This window comes from Motacilla alba, chromosome 1, assembly GCF_015832195.1.
Source record: "Motacilla alba alba isolate MOTALB_02 chromosome 1, Motacilla_alba_V1.0_pri, whole genome shotgun sequence".
Taxonomy (NCBI): domain Eukaryota; kingdom Metazoa; phylum Chordata; class Aves; order Passeriformes; family Motacillidae; genus Motacilla; species Motacilla alba.
The window spans coordinates 24,702,291-24,725,494 of NC_052016.1; the positions used below are offsets into that span (position 1 = coordinate 24,702,291).

The 23,204-nt window shown below is 41.4% G+C and overlaps 1 protein-coding gene and 1 long non-coding RNA gene across 5 annotated transcripts; one reads left to right on the forward strand and one right to left on the reverse strand.

Annotated features, from left to right (window-relative positions):
* Positions 1-723: 723 nt before the first annotated feature.
* On the reverse strand, positions 724-20,095 carry THAP12 (THAP domain containing 12). 2 transcript variants are annotated; one of them, XM_038141011.1, is made up of 6 exons: positions 19,473-19,511; positions 18,622-18,690; positions 8,230-8,350; positions 6,617-6,724; positions 5,614-5,650; positions 724-5,353 (listed from the first exon to the last, which is right to left on the reverse strand). In XM_038141011.1, the coding sequence occupies exons 2-6, from the start codon at positions 18,675-18,677 to the stop codon at positions 3,408-3,410; spliced, it is 2,268 nt and encodes a 755-aa protein (XP_037996939.1). In that variant the 5' UTR covers positions 18,678-18,690; positions 19,473-19,511; the 3' UTR covers positions 724-3,407. The 2 variants fall into 2 exon arrangements, with proteins under 2 accessions (XP_037996939.1, XP_037996931.1); XM_038141003.1 differs by lacking the exons at positions 18,622-18,690; positions 19,473-19,511 and adding an exon at positions 19,867-20,095 and having other exon boundaries at positions 727-5,353.
* On the forward strand, positions 19,570-22,779 carry LOC119702639. Of its 3 annotated transcripts, none has more exons than XR_005257410.1 (3): positions 19,570-19,698; positions 19,788-19,901; positions 21,590-22,779. It is a non-coding gene; the product is annotated as an uncharacterized LOC119702639 (long non-coding RNA). The 3 variants fall into 3 exon arrangements; XR_005257409.1 differs by having other exon boundaries at positions 19,598-19,698; positions 19,784-19,901; XR_005257408.1 differs by lacking the exon at positions 19,570-19,698 and having other exon boundaries at positions 19,765-19,901.
* Positions 22,780-23,204: the final 425 nt, after the last annotated feature.

Genomic DNA, 23,204 nt, shown 5'->3' on the forward strand with positions numbered 1-23,204 from the left:
TAACACTACAGGAGACAAAATGATACATGCTCTTTTTCCAGGTATCAATACTGGTTTCTAGCAGAAATTCTATGCATGGGAAAAGGAAATACATTTTGTGTATTAAAACACGCATTGCTTTCGCAGAGCACGATAGGCTGAGCAGCTATGGAAATCTACTTTCACTAAAAATTGTATCTGAGCAGCAATACTTACACTAATTTTAACAGACCAATTACTTCATTACATACAATGTGCCAAAATGCCAGGTCAAACTAAGGTAAATACCTCACACACACCTTGGAAATATACACTGCCCTAAATTGACAGACTGTTTAAAAACTGTAATTCCCTGTCTCCAAAATCTGTTCAACAAAACAGAATCCAAGTTTATCTTCAGTGATTGTTTCATTTTCGGACACATTTTTATCAGTCTCAGACCTGCTGTAGCAAAATTGTGTAACTGGATTACACTACAGATTCATTCTTTCCATGCACCCCTAGAAATCAGATGGGAAACACTGTAGTTTCAGTAAATTGTTTTCCTCCACAGAAACCTCTCCTGTTGAAGAGGCATCTATCATTGCAACCTGCTATGCCTTTGCTCCTCCATATCATAGACCAATCATAGAATTCCAGAATGACTTGGGTAGGAAGGGACCTTACAGACCATCTCAATCCACCTTCTGCCATGGGCAGGGACACATTCCATTAGACCAGATTGCTCTAAGCCGTGTCCAACCTAGCCTTGGACACTTCCAGGGATGGGGTAGCCACAGCTTTTCTGGGCAACCTGTGTCAGTGTTTTACCACCCGCAGAGAAAAGAATTTTCCCCAACAGCTCATCTTAATCTCCCTTCTTTTAGTTTTCAGCATAGGTATTAAAAAATCAAGATTCCTCACCAACAGGACAAGTCAAATTGTAATAAATCAGGAGCTCCCGATTTATTACAGACAAGCTAAATATCTCTGTGAAAGGCACTTCAAAACCAAAAGACTGAGCCAGCTAACTGGCAAAGCTTACCACAAGCATGTGTCTTCAGCTGAGCTCCAGTAGACACTAACTTAAACAGAGTTTTAGTGCATTTCCCTTTTCCAATTTGTCTCAGTACACTAGTTAGAAAGGCCTCATTTACACAGTCAGAAAGCAGTCTTCAGCTCTTTTGGCCAATTCTATGTTACTGGACATCTATTTTCCCTCTCTGATTGCACCTGTAAGCCTGGGCTCATCCAACCTGACTTTACTGACACAGGGCTCATGACCTCTGATGTCATGACCACCATGTTGCTGTGTTTAGCAGGGGAACACACAGAACTCCAAGATGGGAAATATTTTTTATTTATTTTATTAAAATTATAATTGAGATCATCTTTAAAAAGAGCCAACTTTCCATATGATTTTTAATTTTAAAATGGTTTTTTTATAGCATTAACCAGGATTTGGGAGCTATTTTCATATATTGAGAGGAACAGAGAAAGATATGAACTAAAACTAATTTTAAACTTATAACTATTGAGACAAGAATTGCAATAGCATAAAAGTATATCAGAAAGCATATACAAATACTACTGAAAAGATAATGTTTTGAAAAGGTGGGGCTTTTTCCAAATTTGATCTTATTGTTTTGACTACATTGGAGCCCTACGAACTCATATTCTTTAGAATCATTCAATTTGCTGTTGCTGGGGACCTTTCTCACTGCATCTGCGAAGTACATAATAGTATTGTAATTTCCCACCTACCCCCAACATAAGAAGGACATAAACTTGGAAATGGGACTGGAGCACCTCCCATATGGAGAGAGGACAAGAAAGCAGTGGCTGTTCAGCCTGGAGAAGAGAAAGTTGTGTGGAGACCTCACAGCGCCTTCCACTATCTGAATAGGCTACAGGGAAGCTAGAGAGGGACTCAGCATCAGGAACTTAGTGACAGGACGAGGGGGAATGGTTTTAGCTAAAAGAGAGGAAATTTATGTTAGATAGCAGAGGAAATCCTTGGCTCTGAGGGCAGCGAGACCCTGGCACAGGTCGCCCAGAGAAGCTGTGGCTGCCCAATTCCTGGAAGCGTTCAAGGCCAGGCTGGATGGGGCTTAGAGCAAACTGGTCTAGTGGAAGGTGTCCCTGCCCATGGCAGTGGGTGGAAATGGATGAGCTTTAAGATTCCTTTCAACCCAAGCCATTTGATTTTTAATGTTTGATTTGATAAATAAGTTATAAACCTGTCATGCATCAGGATAGCTGCAAAACTTTACTTTTGAACCATTTCAAATTTAATCTCTTTCTGCCTGATTGTCAGAACTTCTATCAGTAAAAGCACTGTAGTTAGTGCTATCTCAAAATACTTTAAAAAACCTTGCAGAACATGCACATCAGTTGTACTATTGCACAGTTTCCTCTGTCTTCAGAAAATGCCACTCACTAGAATTGCAAAAACAATGAAGAAAAAAATTGCTAAAATAAAAAGGCACCTTTACAGAACACATTTCCAGAGGCACAGCTTTACTAGGAAATCCAATGCTACGTAAAAAGCAATTCACATTTTATTTTAAATTTCCATAAACTGTACAAAAATGTTTCATTCTCACCAAAAATAACAGCAATTTTTCCAATCTTACTTCTAGACAAACAACAAACTCTTATTTTAATCTTTCCAGAGTGAGTTTACAAATAAACATACTATAAGATGGATGGTGTTTGCATCAGAGTTGGGGCAGAGCAGATTTAAATGTTTGTGGAATAAATTTTAAGTTTTTAGTGTCTTTTAAGAACTTAAATACTCCTGCCATACCTGTTAAGCCTAAAGAAAAAAGTTTTGTGTCTGACACAAAGGAATGTAAACAGTCATCAAGAGATTAGAGGTTGACTCTTCCAACAAAACCGTGAACGTACCCCTATATCACTGACATTCACTTTACACTGAGACCTGTCCATAGCATGGGGATCGTGCAATAGCTGAATCCACTCTCCAAAATGCCACTTAAATATACATCAAAGACTTTCTTAAAAGTTTGGGTTTTAAAAAAAACATTAAGTAATGAACTGAAATAGATTATACTCTTTTCAGTAGTTTGAATTTCTTTCTTATCCTAATTAATCAGTGAATATGTAACAGCCCCATCAGATCTACAATCGTAATGTACTTTTTCCACGATGCAATAAAGTAAACGAGCACCTAGTTAAGCCAATCAGATGTAGAAAGCACCTCTGCCAAGAGCATGGGCTTGTGTCAGGCTTGATTTTGTTTGCCAAACACATTTAGCATGGACTAACAACACATAATTTAGGTCTTTGACCACAGCTTGTTCAGCCCAAGGCTAAAAATGAAAACACAATTGCAGTGATTTTTTAAGATTTCACCAGTTTTTCTCCCCAGCTTTGAAACTTAATTAAGAACAAGCTGTTTCAACAGATTGGTTAGAGCTTAAAAGTTAGGCATTATCTGTTACTTCAGAATTGTTTGCAGGAATACAGTCTTGAAATTCCACTTTATCTGGATAGAGTTTAATGTAAGTGTCCACCATCAAATCTAAGTCATGTTTTATGTCAAGGTTTATGTTCAGCAAAGCAAGGTTGCTTGACCTTTGCCCTGTCAAGGTGTTTTTCAGGTATGCCTTTAAGCGCTTTCGTCCTAGTCCGTATTTTTCATTCTCCACCTTCATCACTGGAAGTAAGCACAAGACTTTAAGCAATGCATAAACATTAGGGAAAAACTTTATGTCTGGCAAGTGAAGTGCTTCATAAATAGTAGCTGGAAGTTCAATATCTTTTCCTCTGTGCTTCCACTTGATTCTCCAACAGTGAAGCTCAGCAGAAAGTGTATCTGGATTGGGCAAGTCATTTTTGAACATGTCAGCATGATGCTCCTCAGACGTATTGAATTTGAGCTGTCCCATGACTGAGGGCACTAATGATAAACATTTAAGAGCTTTTAAATGTTGTTCTGAGAAAATATCTTTTAATTCTTGAATAATATGCTCTACTGTTGGGACACTTAGGATTTCTTTGTAGTAATTTTCTGATGTCATATCAGGGTCGAAGTTCCCCTGTTGTGCCCTGAGAAATTTTCCTGGGAGTTTAATTTGTACATCCAGTTTTGTAGCCAAATTTGTGGCTTCCTCAAACCAAAATTCATGGTAAACTTCAATATTCTCCATCACTTCATTCAGAGAGTGCAATACTGCTGTTAAGCTGCCAGCTGCGAAGAACACATCTGATGTTTGTCCCTGGAGATTTCTTCCAAATGCTCTTGTAAAAGACAGAACATTTTTCATAATTACAATAGTGACAATGAAATCAAAATCTGTTAGTGCACTTGAAAGTACAAATGCTCGACCAACAATGAAGTTGTTCCACCTGACAGAAAAGTCACTGCTCACAGCATCCAAGCACAGTACCAGTGCTTGCAGGAGGTCCACTAATACCTCAAAAGTATCATGCCTGCCTGTCCACTGAGAACGGCAGATCTTCTTCAACTCATTACCCTTTTCGTCGTTGTCCTGAAAAAGAGCAGAAATTGTATTGTCCAGTTCTACTAGTAATTGTGGAGACTGATTAAAAAGACAGCAAACTTCTTCAATTGTTCCTAATGCAATGGAAACACCCACAACAGGAACAGATTTTGCCAGCCAAACATTTAAGGCACATGAGGAACACAGCGTATACACAGCTTGTGGATACTTTTCCAAGAGTCTTGTAGCCACAACTTTCATTTTAGAAGCAAATCCACTGGAGACAATGTAGGCTTGACCCCGGCAGTACTCCATGTTTAGACCCCACTTTTCAGTAATAGTTGCGTGGAATTTAACAGCTAAAATTTCAGGATCAGCCTCATATGGTAAAAACCCTATGAATTCTTCTCTTAGATTGTGAGAATCATCAACAAATCTCACTAACACTGGCAAATGTTCCTCACCTGCTATGTCTACTACTTCATCGGTGACAATAGAAAAGAAGTGCGAGTCTCTTACTTCCCTCAGTGTCTCCTCTCTAACACAGTTTTCACAGATCTCAAGCATTTGCTTCTGCTGAGTTTTCGAACAATACTCAAGGTTGACTGCAGTCATCTCAAATCGTTTCCTCAGAACTTCATCGCCACCATTTATTCTGTATTCCAGTAGAGCCTGAAAGTTATCTGAAGTAAAAATACCTTCTGGAAGTTCGTCAACATTATGGCCATCCAATGGAATATTTTGTTTACCCATTAAGATCAAAATTTCAAATAATGATTTAAGGTAATCTTTGTTTTCTCTTTCTTCCAGTGTTAAGGGGACAGCCTTTTCCTCTTGTTCTTCCCCTCCTTCCTCTGAGGCAGTATTTTGCTCATTGTTTTCATTTGATTCTTGAGTTGCCTGTTTCCGTTCAAAAGCATCATCAACTACAAAATGAAAATACTGTAAGTGTCAAAAATAAAATATAACATTTACTTGCCCATTACCTTTAAGATACCAGAGTCCAGAGAAGAATGTTTCCAGTTTAAAAGTGAATGAGTATTTTGGAAACAATTTAGACTGGCTGGCTGAATCAAGAAGGAACTCAATTATCCTCCTGCTATAATAAATGAATAGTTATGAGTCCTGCATTACCTCATCAGCCTTAGCAAATAAAGTTATTACCTCAATTATTTTGATCACTTACTCTTTTGCTGCTTCAATGTTCTTATTTCATCTTCACTCTTAAAAGAACAAACAAAAAGAACTTATATTGATGACAATGTCTAACATGTCACCTTAAAATATTACCATATCAAGATCAGATAAAAATACTGTAGATGAGACCAGTTAACATTTGCCAAAAAGTGCTAGAAATTCTAACACCAGGAGGTTTCTTGAGGTGGTTTATTACAGCCATGACATATATATGACATGTATCTACTAACTGTATGAGAACATTTGTATTAGGAGGTTCTTCAATATGTATCATTATTAGTAAATAGATTCCATTAAATATTCTATTGCAATTTGGTAATATGCTGCCAATAGTCAGAACTATCTTTAACTCCATTTTCAGTCAATAGATGCAACCAAACTCACAAAGAAGTATTTAGAAATTGTCTGCAATTTTTCAAGTATAAACAGAGATAAGGAGTGGAATTCCTCTTAATTGTCAGTTGTCAGTATACTTATAACTATGGAGACATTTTCTCCCCTAAATGACACACAAGACACAATCCCACAAAAAATTTCTCAATCTTGGTTTTATCCATGGATCATTTTTTCACAACAATAAGCTAAAACAAGCATGTCTGAATTGATTCAGATTTCAGAAGTTAAATGGGTGAACCAAAGATCACAATCAACATGCAGCAAGAATTTTGGGATATCAAGCTTCAGTTGTGTTCAGCTGGCAGTGTAGTAACAAGGAAAAGAAAACTATACATTTGATTTAGATGAAAGAATCAGCTCTGGACCAACACATTTAATTTTCCGGATTATTTCTTCAGAACTTCCTTAGATAAAATTTTTATCATGCATTTGACTAATAATCAACAAAAAAGATACAGGAATAGGTAGCACAGAAAATACAAACACTCAAGAGGCTAAATATTTTTTTTTCACATTTCTGTGTAAAAGTTTCACATTAGCTTACTTGTCATCTTTTCTTTTAATAATAAACCAATAATTTTACATTAAAAACTTACCAGCTCTTTTATCCTTTTCCTATGTCTGCTGTGGGGATTGTTCAGGTGACTTGTAAGATCAAATATAGTTGGCACAGCGTTATCCCGTAAAACCGTTCTGTAGGGGCTCTGCCAGAAAACAAACATCTCAACTAGGGAATTCTTTGAGAAATTTCAGATACTGTTCCTTTTTTTTTCTCTCCTTCTTTTCTTGTTTATGTTATTATTCTAAAGTACTTTGACTTTTTGATGTTACCACAGAGAAAGCTAAACTATGCAACTTACATTTCAGGAATATCAAGAGAACACTGAAAACAGGAAGACAGATACTACAGAAAACTCCAATCCAAACTACAAATACTTTTTTTTTTGTCCCCATTATCTTTATATCAAAGACCCTGGATGCAATAATTTTAATTTACTTCAGTATTATGATTTTTTTTAAAAATAAACATTCTGGTTAAAAAAGACATTTATGCATCAGAAAGGAAACATTTTGTTACTATTGTGTTTTGGGTTTAATCACTTATTTCACAATTCTAGAAACATTTCATTGTGAAAATGTTCATTTGCTTCTTTTTGTAGAACTATGAAGTCCACCAAGCACTACTGTGAAAGATGATATTGAGGGAAAATTTATCTGTGAATAAAAAGAAAATAAGAAAAGACTTCTAGATGATCATGTAAGTGCTCCCAGTTAAAAAATATTTAAAGTAAAATGTTATATTTGGATATTCTGTAAACCTGTGTTGCCTATACTGGCTAATTTATACTAAGTACAAAATTGTAACGGATGTCATCTTGTCATTAGATTGAAATACATTTCAAACAAACCCAGTTCATAGTGTTTCCTTTCAGAGTCATAATTACTTCCAATTTTCATCTGTTTCAGGGATGATGGCTAATTAGACACCTCATCACGTGTAATACCACTAGGATTTCAGAGTTTGACCTGCATATTTTAATTATCCTTCATAACTAAAAGATCCATTTTGCTTATGTACCAGAGTGAAATTCAGCCTAGAAATTAAAACTTGATACAAAGTCCCAAGTCCACCCTTTCCTACTCTTATGCAAACTGTTAAAATCATATTGTTGACAAAAAGAACTGAAAGTTATTACTTCATTAACAGAAAACAGTGCCTTGACTTTAGTTGGATGAAAATGCAACAGGAAATTATAGCTTGACAGAATGTAAAGAGTGTTTAAATCTTGTGGCCACAACAGAGTGCAATTTAACCAAATCACACTATGTACACACTTCAGGAACAGGACATTAATAAGTTTAAAAATTAGAGACATGCAAAATTACACCCAATAAACTTATATAATATTGTAATCTCTAGTGAAACAAGGAAAGCAGTGCAGTGAGGGACAGTGTTCAACAAACACATTAAACTTCCAGGAGCATCACTTTTTCTCTCTCCTCTGACTGTTCATCTTCATTAGCATTTTCAATGGCTGAGAGCCTGTGTGGAGCCCCAGACAATGGCAGTGATCCCAATTAAGACTAAGAAATTAATTTTCCTAGGGACGAGTTACCCAGGAGCTGAAAGATTAAAAGGCAGCATTCTGGTGAAAAATGTCAGTCACATTTTGCAAGATGCAGTAAACAAATGCTTGTTTTTACTTACACTTCTGCATATCATAGAAGTCTCAAAATGTTTAGCGCACAATCTGTAGTGCTTGTTGAGTTGATCTGGAGTTTTATCTTCTAAATCTGCCCTTCGACAGTTCTCTACCCATCTCTGACATCTGCATGTAAGGAGAAGAATTAGATAATCTTAGGATAAAACAAAATCCCTTACAATTTCAAACCATATTCAAAACTGGAGCACAAGTGAGTGCAACTGACCTTGATACAAGGCTCAGGAAAGTTCTTTACAACTTCCTTTGGAACATCCCATCAAATTTTTGTAAAAAGTACTTTTTCTGCTTTTGCTCACCACTCAACATCACCCCATCGAATTCAGGAGTCTTTTCCCTTAATTTATATATTCTTGCCTTTGTCATGCACAGACACGCACACAGAGCAGACTGTAGCACAGTTGCTCATGAAACATAACTATTTAATTCTAAAGAATTTGCTCTTAGAAAGAAAAATTAAAAACCAAAGATGTGTGCTTGTAGCCTAAAGTCATAACACTTTCTAGGCAGTTTTTAAGATAGCTGTCTTTTCCATCTCCCTTCAAAATATAGTATGCTTCCTATTTATTGTGGTCACTGGGGGAGTCTAGAGTAGATTTATGAAAGTGAAATAATAACAATAGAAAAGCAACCATTCCACATACAATGCTTCCATGCCTGAAGAAAGTTCTCCTTAGATATGTATTTTTACATGTATTTACTTTTGCTTTGGATTAGATCTCCAAGATATACCACAAAGATGAAGAAATATTTCCTTTACTGACAGGACTCCATTTAGGTATGCAAGAGACTTTCTCTTCTGGTGAGTAAACCACTTGCAGTAATTGATGCAAATGCAGTAGCCAGCTTCAACTTCCCCTAATGGGGTATACTCTGTCACTCTGATACTTGTTTTGTTGCTAGAAGTTAGAAGAAAGCAATTTTACTATTACTTTTGACCGCAAACATGAAATTATTGTTTATAGCTGTAAGGAGGGAGAAAAGCAACTAGTGATTACTCAACAAATAAGAACAAAGGCTGCCTTGTCAGATGTTTTGGTGGGCAGCCCAGATGAGGAAATCACAGGTCTGAGTGGATTCACCTCTGCTTTAGCTCAGTACAGGGCAATTGTGCAGATGAAAGAGGGGAATCTTTGATTCTGATCTCTGCTGGCTGAAACATTTGCAAATCTCAATTTTTTTGCTCATGCAAAATATGAAAATAATAGTGACACCAAATGCCATAAATCAAAATAATTTCTACTATTGCTCTTGGAGACCTATACAGAGTATGCTTAGTAATGACTTAAGGAAAGAAAACAATGTTTTAAAAAATCTGATTTTTTGGCACAACAGATCTTGCACTCTTGTCTTGGCAGTGCAATCACCCCAAAAAGAGAACAGGGGAGCTTTCTTCACTTAATCAAATGATATAAACACTCTTTTAAAGTGGGAGACCTGTAGCATGTAAATTGACTCTGGCTCTCAGACTTTCTCAGTGGGTGTCGACTACTAAACAACTCATTAAACATGATCACAAAGGCTGAGAAGCCTCCTCTGTAGTTAGTGGGGAGGGTTTCAGTCCAGAGAAGGAGCCTGACCCCATGGTCTTACCTGCTTCTCTCATTGATTCAGGGAAGCTGACAAACACTGAGAGAGAGCAAAGCCAAAGCTCCTTACATTATGTTAACTCCCCTGAATCACCTCCTGGCAACCACAGGGAGACTAACTGGTGGCAGGAATGGTCCATTCAGAACTGGCACACAGTTGTCAAGGGCAGGCAAACATCAGCCCTGAATTCTTTGCCCTCCCATGTTAATGCCAACCAAAGAACCTAAGTAGGTACTTAGTAAGTAGTACTTAGTAATAGTCAAGGATCAGTTCAATGAGTGACAGCAAGAGATACCACCAGCTCTTCAGAGGGGGCTTACTCAAAAATGAGTCCCACACAGATTTCATTAACCACTCAATACTCCTTTCCTGATGCCTTAAGTTTTAGCTTTCATAATATCTGATTTTGTACTGCATTAGTACATAACTCTGAACTTCATAAAAAGTGTTAGCAAGTTCTCCTCACAGTTTAGTTAGACAAAACAATCCTTTTCCAGCTGGAGAACCAAGGACACCATTGCAGCTTCAGGCCTGAAAAGTATAAACAGCAAACTGAGGAGAGCAATCTGGGTGGATGGGACTTCATAACCTGCAGCTGTAATTGGACAATTAACCCTAATATGCAAAAGGACCAAAACTTACAAAAGTGTGAAAACATGTGAACTGTTGTTCAACATGGGTGTAGCCTCAGCCAGGCTCTTGTGCTGCCAAAGGTGTATTCTTTTTAATAAAAACCTACTTTACTCTTTTAACACTGTCTAGCCTCTGTTCTAGGTAGCCTCTCAAGGCATCATTCCCTTACAAAGTTCTTCAACAGTTGCACGAAAACTCGCTGTGGCTGCTGCCTTTTTTGCTGAAGTAAACACTGCCTGTGATGCCAAATGATTTATGCCTGTTTTCTTTAATATATTCTCTGTAGTCTTACACATATATTTATAACTTTGTAGCCTATAGTTCTATTTGTGGCTAGTTTTCCCAGTAGTTTACCATACCTTTTCCCTAGGCAGAAAAAAACCCACGTTCCAAGGCCCCCATCCTATCTTGGCTCCGTCTGGGAACCAAGACCAAAAACCAGCTCTTCAAGACACATTTTCACAAACATTTAGTTCCCATCTAAGGAAGAGGGAAGGGGGGGGGAGGTGCGGGCAGGATTCAAAGGAGGTTGGACTGAGGGAAATGGCATCACCTCTTATGTCCCTAATTGGTGATTTTTTTCAATTATGCTGATTTGCTAAACTTTTAAAACTCTTCACCCATGAGGGGTGGGCATTTCATGGACATTTTTCCATATCTGCCCCTGGAGGCCTCCAATGAAGACCAGCCTTTGTGTTACCTCCTATACTAATATTATCTAAGGGGTATGTTATTTTATTTCTAGGTTCTTTAAGACATCACCTGGGCACATGATCCAAAAGAAGCCCTTGGTGTTCAGAGCCCTGGTTGGAGGATCCTAACTACACAATCCTAGAGGTTTGGGTTGGAAAGGACCTTACAGCCCATCTTGTTCCAGGCCCTGCCATGGGCAGGGACACCTTCCACTAGACCTGGCTGCTCCAAGCCCCATCAAGCCTGGCCTTGAACATTCCCAGGGATAGGACAGCCACAGCTTCTCTGGGCAACCTGTGCCAGGGCTTCATCACCCTCACAGGGAGGAATTTCTTCCCAATACCTAATCTAAATTTCCCCTCTTTCGTATCATGGATCAGACATGAGCACCAAGCTTCTCAAACCACTGGAGCAGCATATCAGCAACCAGAGTTCTAGAAATTTAGGAAGCTCTAATGGCAAAGGCTGAAATGTTGACATTCTCCCAGGACTAAAAGGACTAACAGGACTAAAAGGAGATGACAGGTTATATGACTGAACTCAAACCTGAAAACTCCATCTGAGTCTGAATTCAGCCCTTCACTCTCACTGTGAATTTGGTTCCAAATAGAACACTCTCTGAGGAATGGAATAACAAAGAAAAAGGAAGTCAGACCCATGAGATCACCCACTACAGCTCTGCATGGTATTATCCAAGAAGCAACTAGAAACAACTTAGAATAAAATTATGTATTAACTTTTATCAAATCTTTCAGTATTCATCTAACACATACCATATACTGTTACACAAGTCCTTCCCTTGCAATATATTTGGCACAAATTAAAAGCTATCTCAATGCAATATATTACACCACTGCTGTTGAGGAGTACACCCAATGCAAGCAGCTTTAGTCTTTGCAGGCCGTGAAGTGGTACTGACCTTGTGCCTAACAAAGTCCTGTGCAAATGGCTGGCTGGGGGTGGCTGGTCCTGCCTTGGATCACCACAGCCCCCCACAGAGGTACAGGCTTAGGGCAGAGTGGCCGGAAAGCTGACTGTTAGAAAGGCCCGGGGGGTGCTGGTCAACAGTGGCTGAATATGAGCCCAGGTGCGCCCAGGTGAGCAAGAAGTCAAAGGGTACCTGGCCTGTACCAGCCATGGTGCGGCCACAGGCCCAGCACAGTGACTGTCCCTCTCTGTGGGGCACTGGTGAGGCGCTTCCAATCCTGGGGTCAGTTTTGGGATCCCTGCAACCTTGATGTAGGTGCTGGAGTGTGTCCAGAGAAGGGAGTGGAGCTGGGGAAGGGTCTGGAGTACCAGGAGCAGCTGATGGAGCTGCAGTGGCTCAGCCTGGAGAAAAGGAGGCTCAGGGGGGACCTTTTCACTCTCCACAACTCTGATAGGAGGGTGCAGCCCGGTGAGCAACAGGCTCTGCTGCCAGAGAATAAGGGGAAGAGGACAAGAAAGGGACAAGAAGGGACAAGAGGAAACAGCCTCAAGTTGTGTCAGAGAAGGTGACACAGGTGATTTAGGTTGGCTGAATTTCCTCACTGAAAGGTGGTGAGGTACTGGAACAGGCTGCTCACAAAAGTGGTGGAATCACCATACCTGGTAGTCGTTGAAAGGCATGTGGATGTGGCACCAGAGGACATGGTTCAGAGGTGAACATGGTGGTGCTGGCTTAATAGTAGGACTTGATGATTGTAGAGGGTTTTTCTAACCTCAAAGACTCTGTGATTCTATTCTATTTTTGTGACTTTATTTTGTGAATATCGGGGGATAATTCAAAGGTTTAGCTAAAACTGGTTCAGAAAGCAAGACTGATAGCAAAGTTTATTTTAAAAAAATCCCCAAAACCAAAATACAACAACCTAAACTCTTACAGTAATGATTCATGCCACTACCTGAACATTTTGGAGATTATGTAGGAAATTATTAAAAATTATTATCCACAGCATATTAATATATGGTGATTCTCTCAAAAAAATTAACCAAAGAGTTCATTTACTATATTTTTTTAGTTGTAAAAGTATTTTCTTCTCTTGCAAGTAAATAGGCAACTGGTTCGCAGACAAAACATATTTCTGGAGAGCATAGAAAACATCAGCTGAAGCAATTGCTCACTCTGATGTGATTATGTGCATATGGATTCCCTTCAAAAAGGGGGAAGTGGAAAGATCTGCTAGTAGAGGAATACTCATCTTCAAAATGTGTGCTATTTGTGTCCTGTTTTGCAGAAAAGTTATCCTTTTTGTGAATTCAGACTTAGTTGTAGCTATTTGGATGGATTGTCAGGGTGTCAAGTTGATGTACCCTGCCAAAAGCAGGTTCTCCAGCAGGTGCACATCAGGTGAAACACTCTTTTTTGTACAAATATGGTATTTTCTGTGGACTACTACTTGCTTATAATAGTGGTAATTTTATGTATGGTTTTAAAGTATATTTATTAATGCATATTTTGCTCATGTATATTTATATAGGTAAGAAGATGGTAAATTACTTTCTCTGGAATAAAGAAAACTGCTGTTGTCTTAAGAAGATATGCTGTTATTCATAAATGGCAAGCATCACCAGTTCAGCAGCACAGTCACAGAAGCAGGCAATCTTTCTAATTTTTGAAACAATGTTATTTATATTAATTTAGAGGACACAGTTTCATTTTCATCCAAGACAAAGATATGAAAAGCGTCCAGTCTGAGCAGGAAACTGCAGTTTTGTTGCCTAAGACTTTATATTGCCACTTCAGCAAAAAGAAAAGGCAAAAACTTCAGTTTATTAAAAAAAATAGATATAAGAAAATGCTTCAAAGTTTTGTTATGGTCTTCAGGAGTAGAGAGTTAGGTCCATTAAATATGCAGAGAATTTTGACACCTACTGCAGTGCAATAATAAGGTATAAAACCACCATGTGAATTGATAGCTGTAGAATATGTAGATGATTTGTTAGTTGCCAGCAAGGCTTATGAAGATTGAAAGACGCTACTTGTCTATGCACTGCATTAGCAAGAAAAGGCCACTGCATCATTTTTTAAGCTTCAGTTGTGTTGTCAGGATGTAAAATATTTAGGATTTATATTAACAAAAGGACAAAGATTAGCAGACCCAGGAAAGGTCCAGGCTATGGTAAACAGGCAGTGGGTACTCAACCAATAACATACAAAAACCCCATTGCAAGGATTTCTTCAAGATAGAAAGTTACGGCAGACTGGATCTACCAGGGCTAAAGTAGTTCAGTAAACCACTGGCAGAGGGTACTGTTAAGGAAACGTCCCTGTTGGGCCACCCAGGAGCCTCTCTGGCAGTCATACTTGCACCACCTGAGCTGGGACTGAGGGCCCTTGGCAGCTCTGACAGTCAGACCAGATTTCCTTAGCAGCTTGACCCCAGGTTTCCCATGGCACAATCTCAGTCATATGAATCCATAAAATAATTGCAATCATGGTGCAGTAACAAAATCACAGCTCGAGATGGTGCGTCCAAGGAGGGAACCCAACTGGCTGTGCCACAGGTCCCTGTGCCCTTCTGCTGTGCAAAGGGTCGGCAGTTGCTTCTTGCCTCCAGCTCTTGCCACCAGAGCTCCATCTGCAGCTGGCACTGCAGCTGTCCCTGAGCTGCCAGCACTGAATGGATTCCTTAACACTACCAAGACAGAGCATGGGGAGCCTGTGCAGTGGGGTCCGGAAACAGAAAAAGCTTTTTCCGAGCTATAAAAGGAGCTTTAGCTTTGGCTCTGGCATTGGGATTGCCAGATTACTCCAAGGCCTTTTGAACTATTTCTGCATGAGAAGACTTCCTGCATGAGAAGCTTATGGAGCTTGTGAAGTCCTTATGCAAAACCTACAGCCACAAGACTGCCCTGAGTCTTGCTACTCAACTCAACTGGATGCTGTAGCAGCAGGGAATAATTCCTATGTTAAAAGCAATAGCAGCAACAGCAATTACCATGAAAAGGAGCAAGCTTAGGTTCAAGTCACCCAACATCCATGTATACACGAAATGGACATGATTCTTAAGCATGCTTCACAAGCATCATTCCCACAGAGAGCATGTAGTTGTGAATAAATTATTTTAAATACACATATTAGTTTGAGATTTATTTTTTTAATCCAGAACTTTATTTCCCATTCCCTTCAAGAGTGAGCTGTATCGTGATGTGCTCAGGTAGTGTTCCACTTCAGCCACCTACAGGGAGATATGCATGATCAGTCTCTAGAGAACTTGGATCTAATCCCATTCTCCAATGGATCCTCATACATGAATGGCAAATGACACCCAGGCTACACAGGATTGAGAAACTAAGAGCTGCTTAAAGCAGAACCTCTACAACCCTTGGTGAATGCCCAAGAGGCTGAAATAACTTGCATTAGGAAGAGCAGCCTGGTGGAGATGTAATTAATGAGTGATTATACTAATTCTAAATAAGCTTTTGGAGAGCATCATACATCTATGCTACTGAAGGAACCATAGTTCTTTACTTCAGCAGAAAAGAATGCATCTAATGGAACTGAAATACAAGTGTTGCTGGAAGCTACCAAGCTTACAAGAGAAATCACTTTAGTAAACTGTCCAGCTCATATCAAAGGCTCCTGTGACACAAAGAAATAATAAAACTGCTCAAACTTGTAGTCAGGTAGATTTAAAAATGGCTGGAATTTAGGAGTAGTACTATGGGAGATAGCAAAATATTGGAAATAACTCTCACCAACCTCTAGAGTGGTCATCAACAGGAACAGTGTTTAGCAGAGAATTATATCCAGGGCCAGCCTCTTAGAAAATAAATGGTTGGAGACAACTTCACACAAAATATTAAATAAAACAAAATACAGCTGCATGACATACAATCTGGAAATGAGGGATTAACTAAGGTATTTTCAGTAAAATCCAAATTGGGAGTTAAATAGGAAGGACCATATACTGCCATATACTATTTGCTGTAAGTTTTAGCTAAGTAAACTGGATACACCATTCTCACATCAAACGAGTAGTGGATGATCATACAGTTGATTGTGATTTTTTTATTGGTAATCATTAAGTATTTGTGCACAGGAATCTATAATGTTGTACTCTACCCCATGGTAATCCTGTTAGCTTTGTTATATTTGTACTTGGAATAATGCTGTACATAAGGGCAGCACTTACAGAATGGGTGCAGAGACTGTAAGGATATAAAAGCCCAGGGATTTCTTGGTTCAGGGTCAATCCCCAGAGGCATCAGCTCAAGCTGTTATCACGTTATAATTAAAGTGCTGAAAGGAACCAGACATCTGGGACTCTGCTACAGAAAACACAGAACCCAGGGTCGAGGCTGAAAGGGAAACTTGTCTGCCACCATGAGTGTGGCATGTCCAGGAAGTCAAATGGCACTCTGTTTCACTGGAGCCGCTGCCCTGGAGGGGCCTTGCTCATAGCAATTCAAGTCTCCAAAGGGGACTCCCAGTGTGGCTCCTGAATGGTCAGGCAGGAAAGTTTCCTTCATACCTCTCAGGCATTGCTCATTAGCTTTTAAGAAGGTTTTCTTCAGAAACAAACTATATTTTCAGAGATCTGCTGACATCTCAGGAAAGTTGAAATGGCATTTTACTGAGCTGCAACTAGAGTATACATTACCTCACTACTGGTCAACTGCAGCAGAACAGCATCTCTTTGCTTAAGAAGTGTTTTGTTCTTAACACTCATGACTCAGCTGTAACTTGAGCCACCATGATGAACAGAGCCACAATCACAGATGAGAGTTAAACAAACATATCTTACTGTGAGGATCACTGCCTAGACTGCATAAAACTGTAAACCTTTTGGAGGTAACAGGCTATGTACACTAGTTTGATATGAAAAGACAATATACCACCCATCAAATACTGGTGGTTCTTCTCCAAAGGCTAATCTCTGAACCCTTTATGTACTCAAGAAGCCAAAATGAAAGAAGGAAGTCTTAACAGGTTAGCTGTCACTGACTTCCTAACACCTGAAAGATCAGACTTGGAATGCCTAACTGGAACTGCTTAGCACAGAACTGGGAAAACATTAAAGGCAATCACCCAGCTATTATGGAAACACTGAAAACAGTAAGGTAGTAGAAACAATATACCCAGACTATGCATTTACCATCAATGATTTTTTTAAATTAAAATTTATTTGAAGATGTATTCTAACAACTTTATTTTCAGCTTTCCCACTGTAAGCCGCCAAGTGCAAGTAACATTTTGGGACAATGCACTTTGCTCACCATCCCAGTCTGACCTACAAAAGTGAGAGCAAGCAGTACAAGGAACATATTTTCATTTCCATCTGCAGACTGCTTTAGACCAACTCAGAGAATAAAGCATCCTCGAGTCTGTAAAACCAAAAGGATGCATGGATTTATCAGTCTCTAAACGCTCTTGATAAAACACAATATATGATCAACTTTTGACAGAAAGTTGTAAAATATTAAGGGGGGAACTTCTAGAGAACTTAGAACATCATCTTTGTCACTGACTGTTTTTAAGAGTACAAAGATGCTATAAACAGTTCATGTATAGTTTCTCCTTCCTCCTGCCCATCTTGTGAGACCCCAGCTGAAATACTGTGTACAGTATGCTCCAATATAAAAATGGACATTGGAACTGTTGGATCAAGTCCACAAAGTTGGCAAGAGGACTGGAGCACCTCCCATATGGAGACAGGATGAGAAAGTCGGGGCTGTTCAGCCTGGAGAAGAGAAAGTTGCGCAGAGACCTCACAGCGCCTTCCAGTGTCTGAAGGAGCCTTACGGAGAAGTAGGAGAGTAACTCTGCATCAGGAACTGTAGTGACAGGACATGGAGAAATGGCTTCAAACTGTAAGAGGGGAAATTTAGGATACATATATGAAGGAAGTTTTTTACAGTGAGGGTTCAGAGGCCCTGGCATAGGTTGCCAAGAGAAACTGAGGCTGCCCCATTCCTGGGACTGTTCCAGGGATGAGCTGGGAGAAAGGTGGTCTAATGGAAGGTGTACCTGCCCATGGCTTGGAATGAGATGAGCTTTAAGGCTCCTTCCAACCCAAACCATCCTAGAGTTTACAAAATAGAGTTTTAAAAAAATTAGTATTTAAAATGTAATCATTTTGTCACACACCTTTAAGTACCTCTCCACACTGCTACCATGGAAAACATTCATTCAAAATGTCCTTCCATTAAAAACTATAAACTGAAGAGGGTATTTTCTTCATAGAGTAAACTGCCATCTACTAAGGAATTCTGCACAGCTTGATGTGACTCATATTTTACAGCATGGAACTCTTACAAATTAAGACTGAAGTTCAGACAGTGTCAATTTTCTTCAATTCCACACAAACTGCAGACATTCCTTTGTGTGAGATCTTAAGGGTCTCATAGGACAGACGGTAGAAAGAGACAACAATAAGAGAGAATCATGAAAATGAAAGAATAAGAGTAGGTAAGCAAGTACTTTGATTTCAGTTCTTATTAAAGCAAAAGCATGTGGAATATGGATTGTATTACAATACCTTGCATGTACTAGACATCCAGAGGTCTGGATAACCTTTACAGCAAGGCCTTGCATTCATCCAGGAGACCTTCATAACATATCCAAAATCACAACTTTAGAGAGCAGCTACTACCTACATAAGCTTTTTGTATCTTCATTTGAAACTGCTTGGAGGGTCTGTTTTCTTAGAAAATACTACATATGCATAATTCCCATGGAGTTTTGATTTTTCCAAAAATCAGGTCAAGCAGCTTCAAGGAAGGAAGGAAGTAAATATCATGTATAAATCATGAAAAGCCCAGCCTTAACTATCGACTGTTAGAAAAGAGGTAACTGGTATTGCTCTATGCCTATGCCCCCTCCAATATTGTGAGCATCATGACAAATGAAGTGATTTTAAGTGTGCCATCTCGATTTAAGGGTGAACCTTTACATGGGCGTTTCTATGTCTAAGTACATGATGTATTTTTCATAGTATTTTCCACTGTCTCTCACTCACAGGCTTTTTGCTCCACCAGTACACTACCCCTGCCTTTCACCCATTGGGAATTTCTCCCATCACCTCTGCTGCTGGTCATGACCATCCCAGCAATCCTGTGACAGTTCCTCCCCGGCGCAGGATTGTCCCATTTGCCATGCACACACCTCATCGTCCAGCATCCCATCGTCTAATACACAGAGCAGGACTGATGGACTGCTTCACCGCTTGAGCCAGTGCTGAGCCTGCGCGGGCCCCCCACAGTGCAGGACTCCCTACCTGAGCCCACGGCTCCGACACCCCTCCAGCTGCGCCACATCTCTCACAGCCATACATCCCATCGCACCACCTCACACACAGCCCCACCCTGCCCACAGACAGACAGCCCCCACCTCCGTCTCGGCCAGGTACCCTCTTCCCGCCGCCCCCCGGAGCGGCGCCGCTCCAGTCCCCACCGCTCCCCCGAGGGGCGGCAGCCGCAGCCGTCCCGGCGCAGGCGCAGCCGCCCGCCCGCCTCCCGCCGCCACAGCCCGGAGGGTCCCGCGGCCCCGCCCCGCCGGAGCGAGCGCGGCCTCCGCAGGCACCATCGGGAGGTCCAGGCGCCCGCCGGCCCCGCGGGTAAGGAGGCGCGGTTAGGGAGGCGCGGGGGAAGCAGAGCGGCCCGGGGGAAGGGAGCCAGCTCTCCGGCACGATGTCTCCTCAGGCAGGCAGCGCTGTGGGCCGGCGGGGCCCGAGAGGGGAGCCGGGCGCCCCTCCCCCAGCCCGCCCCTCCCGAGGTCGTCTCACCTGGCCGGATCGCGGGGGAAACGGAAGAAGGCCAGGTCGGACTGGGTGCTCTTGCGGGTGCAGTTGGGCGCCGCGCAGAAGTTCGGCATGGTTCCCCCGGCCGGCGCCGCTGCCCCTTTAAATCCGCGGGCCGGCGGGAGGGAGGCGGGGGGGGAGGGTGCGTGTGTGGGGTGGAGGAGGAGGAGGTGGCGGCGGCCGGAGGGGAGGCAGGGCGGGAAGCGGCTCCACAGTGCTGTGAGCGGCCGGGAGGATTCAGCGCCGCGCTCCGCCGGGCCGGGGCCACCTCCTTCCCACACTGCACCGCGCGCGCCCGCGGCGGGCACAGCTCTGCGCGTGCGCGCGAGGAGCGGGCACGGCGGTGGCGCGCATGCGCGGGGTCTCGTGGGTGCGTGTGTGAATTGTACCGCGCGCGTGTTCACCGTGCGCGTGTCCGTCACACCGCGCGTGTGTTAACCGCGTGCGTTATCCGCGCGTGTCCGTCACACCGCGCGTGTGTTAACCGCGTGCGTTATCCGCGCGTGTCCGTCACACCGCGCGTGTGTTAACCGCGTGCGTTATCCGCGCGTGTCCGTCACACCGCGCGTGTGTTAACCGCGTGCGTTATCCGCGCGTGTCCGTCACACCGCGCGTGTGTTAACCGCGTGCGTTATCCGCGCGTGTCCGTCACACCGCGCGTGTGTTAACCGCGTGTGTTAACCGCGCGTGTCCGTCACACCGTGCGCGTGTCCATCACACCGTGCATATGTTAACTGCGCGTGTGATAACCGTGCGTGTCTGTCACATTGCGTATGTGTGTGTTAACCACGCGTGTTCATCACACTGTGCGTGTGTTAACCGCGTGTGTCCGTCACACCGCGTGTGTATTACAGCGTGTGCGTATTTGTTACACTGTGCATGCTACCCCGTGTGTGTGGCTGTGTTACGCCGTCTACACATCACACCGTGTGCGTGTTTCACCGCGTGTGTTATGCCATGTGTGTGTTAGTTACACCGTGTGCATACTTGTTACACCGTGCGTGTGTTACCCCTTGTGTGTCTGTGTGTTACGGCGTGTGCATATTTGTTACACCATGCATGTAACACCACGCGTGTGTGACAGCACGTGTGCATGCTGTGCTGTACATGTGATGCCGTGTGCTCATGTGTGGCGCCAGGTGTGCATGCACATGTTACAGCGTGTGTGTGTTACACCGTGGCCACTCCAAAACCCAGAGTAGGAGGGGGATCGTAACATTTTTTGTACAGACAAGCACTTTTCTCTCCTCCACAGCTCTTTCTTCTCCAGTCCAACCTATTCATGTAAGCCTGATCTCCCTGCTTTCTCCTGCCACATTATCCCTTTTTCTTCATTCATGTATTTGCAGCCCTACACAGTTTTCTCATCTAACCCCCACTCTCCAAGCACAGTACCTCCCATTACTCCACAACTAGTTTCCCCCCCTCTCTTTGCTCACAGCTCCTGGTCACCAGCCACAGGTCTCCAGCCAACCAGCCAGCCAGCCAACCTTATTGTTACAGTTTTGATCATTTGTGGCTAAGTTTCTCTTAGTTTCCCTCCCTGAGGAAGCTCACAGAGGGGTGAATGGAGCAGGGCAGGGCTGGTGTGCCTTCGCCTGGGGCTACTTCCCAGCTGTATATATGCTACACTGTGTCTGCTTTAAAACCAGGCATAGGGTGGACATGGGGGTAGTAATCTTGCCTTTTTTCCTTTTGTTTGGTTTAGGAGGATGTTGTTACACTGCAGCCCGATGGATGATCCCACGCAGAATCACTGAATCAATTAGATTGGAAAAGAGTTCTGCAATCATTGAGTCCAGCCTATGACGGATCATAACCTTGTCAGCTAGACCAGAGCACATCCAGGATTTCCTTAAACATCTCCAGAGATGGTGACTCTGTCACCTCCCTTGGCAGACCCTTCCAATATCTAATCACCCTTTCTGTGAAAAAAATTCCTCCTGATGTACAACTTAAACCTTTCCCTGGCACAGATTAAGACCCTGTCTGCTCATCCTGTCGCTGGTTGCCTGGGGCTAATCCCCACCTGGCTAAACCTCCTTTCTGGTAGTTGAAGAAGTAATGGTAAAAGCCACAAGCTTTTCAAGTAATGAAATAATTAGATAGAGGTTGTACTGGTCAGAAGACATTATTAGGTAAAAATAAAATAAAGCTTAGAAAAAAAAACAGGATACAGAAAACTGGATGGTAGGAAGTAGGTAAGGGCTCCCTCACCAAATATGTCCTGTTTAAAAGTAGGTAGAGCACCTGTGAAATTACAAATGTTGATGGCAAGTGATGATTGATTCAGGTGTAATACTGCTGTAGTTTTAAGAATTCAGCTGTGATACATCCTTAATGTATCTTCACATAAAAAGTCCTACTTTCCTGGAGATGTGCTGGGCTCTAGGAACAATAATCCAAAGACACAAAATGATCAAAAGTATAAGTTTTCAAAAGAGTGCATAAAGGAAAAATAACAAAAAACACCCTACTTATTTATTCCTTTTGAGCTTCAAATATTTTAAGCTTTCTTTGTTTAGTATGAGCAGGATTAAAGCTGTCTTTTACATGAGGAAGTCTTGTCATCAAGTGCTCCTGACCAATCATAATAACATCTGTTTATTTGGCATTAATTGTTTCCCTGAATTCAACTTTGGGTATGTAGCTGAAGTAGTTTTGAGTAGTCATTTAAGCTAAGGCTAAAGATAACTGCTGCACCCCATTGGTTTGACTTTACTTGGCAGTCACCAACATTCATGGACAGTGAACTGTATAAATGAGTTAATGAGATAAGTAATCTTTTTAAAATAAACCCAGGTTAGATTTAGTCCAGATAACTGCCATCTGATCTGTGCTGCAGGTCGCATAAATGTTCATGCTGATACAAGGAAACAAAAAAAAAAAAAAAAAAAAGAGCAGGATCTTTTCCAATTGTAGTAATAGCACAATTGCATAATGTTAGAGTGAATTTTAAAACACTGAAAATCTGTTTCAGTAGGAAAAAATTACTTCTTCTCACATTAATAAGAAAATTGTGTGTTCTACACAATATTGAAGGACCTTTTCTCTTCAAATTGCTTCACAAAACAGAAGTACTGGCATGCTAAGCTCCTTTTTGGGGCTCTGAGCAAGCCAGACCAGAATGTCAGTATTCAAATTAAATTAGCCATTGCACATACTTCTGAACTTCTGATCAAAGTCTCTGTTGATATTGGTTGTATCATTTGAAGCACTATACAAGTATGTTATGGCTGTTACCTTCTAGATATATGTATATTTGCATAGGAGCTATCCTAATGAAATTAAATGAAGGCAAGGACTTGTTTATAAAGTGGACT

What these genes read in the sequence shown, in the direction of transcription:
- THAP12 (XM_038141003.1), bottom strand. Translation starts at nt 19,955, where the DNA reads ATGCCGAACTTCTGCGCGGCGCCCAACTGCACCCGCAAGAGCACCCAG. An exon ending in TTCCCCCGCGATCCGGCCAG is followed by an intron (nt 8,351 to 19,866) that starts GTGAGACGACCT and finishes CCTTACATGCAG; the next exon opens with ATGTCAGAGATGGGTAGAGA. An exon ending in CTTCTATGATATGCAGAAGT is followed by an intron (nt 6,725 to 8,229) that starts GTAAGTAAAAAC and finishes GTTTTCTGGCAG; the next exon opens with AGCCCCTACAGAACGGTTTT.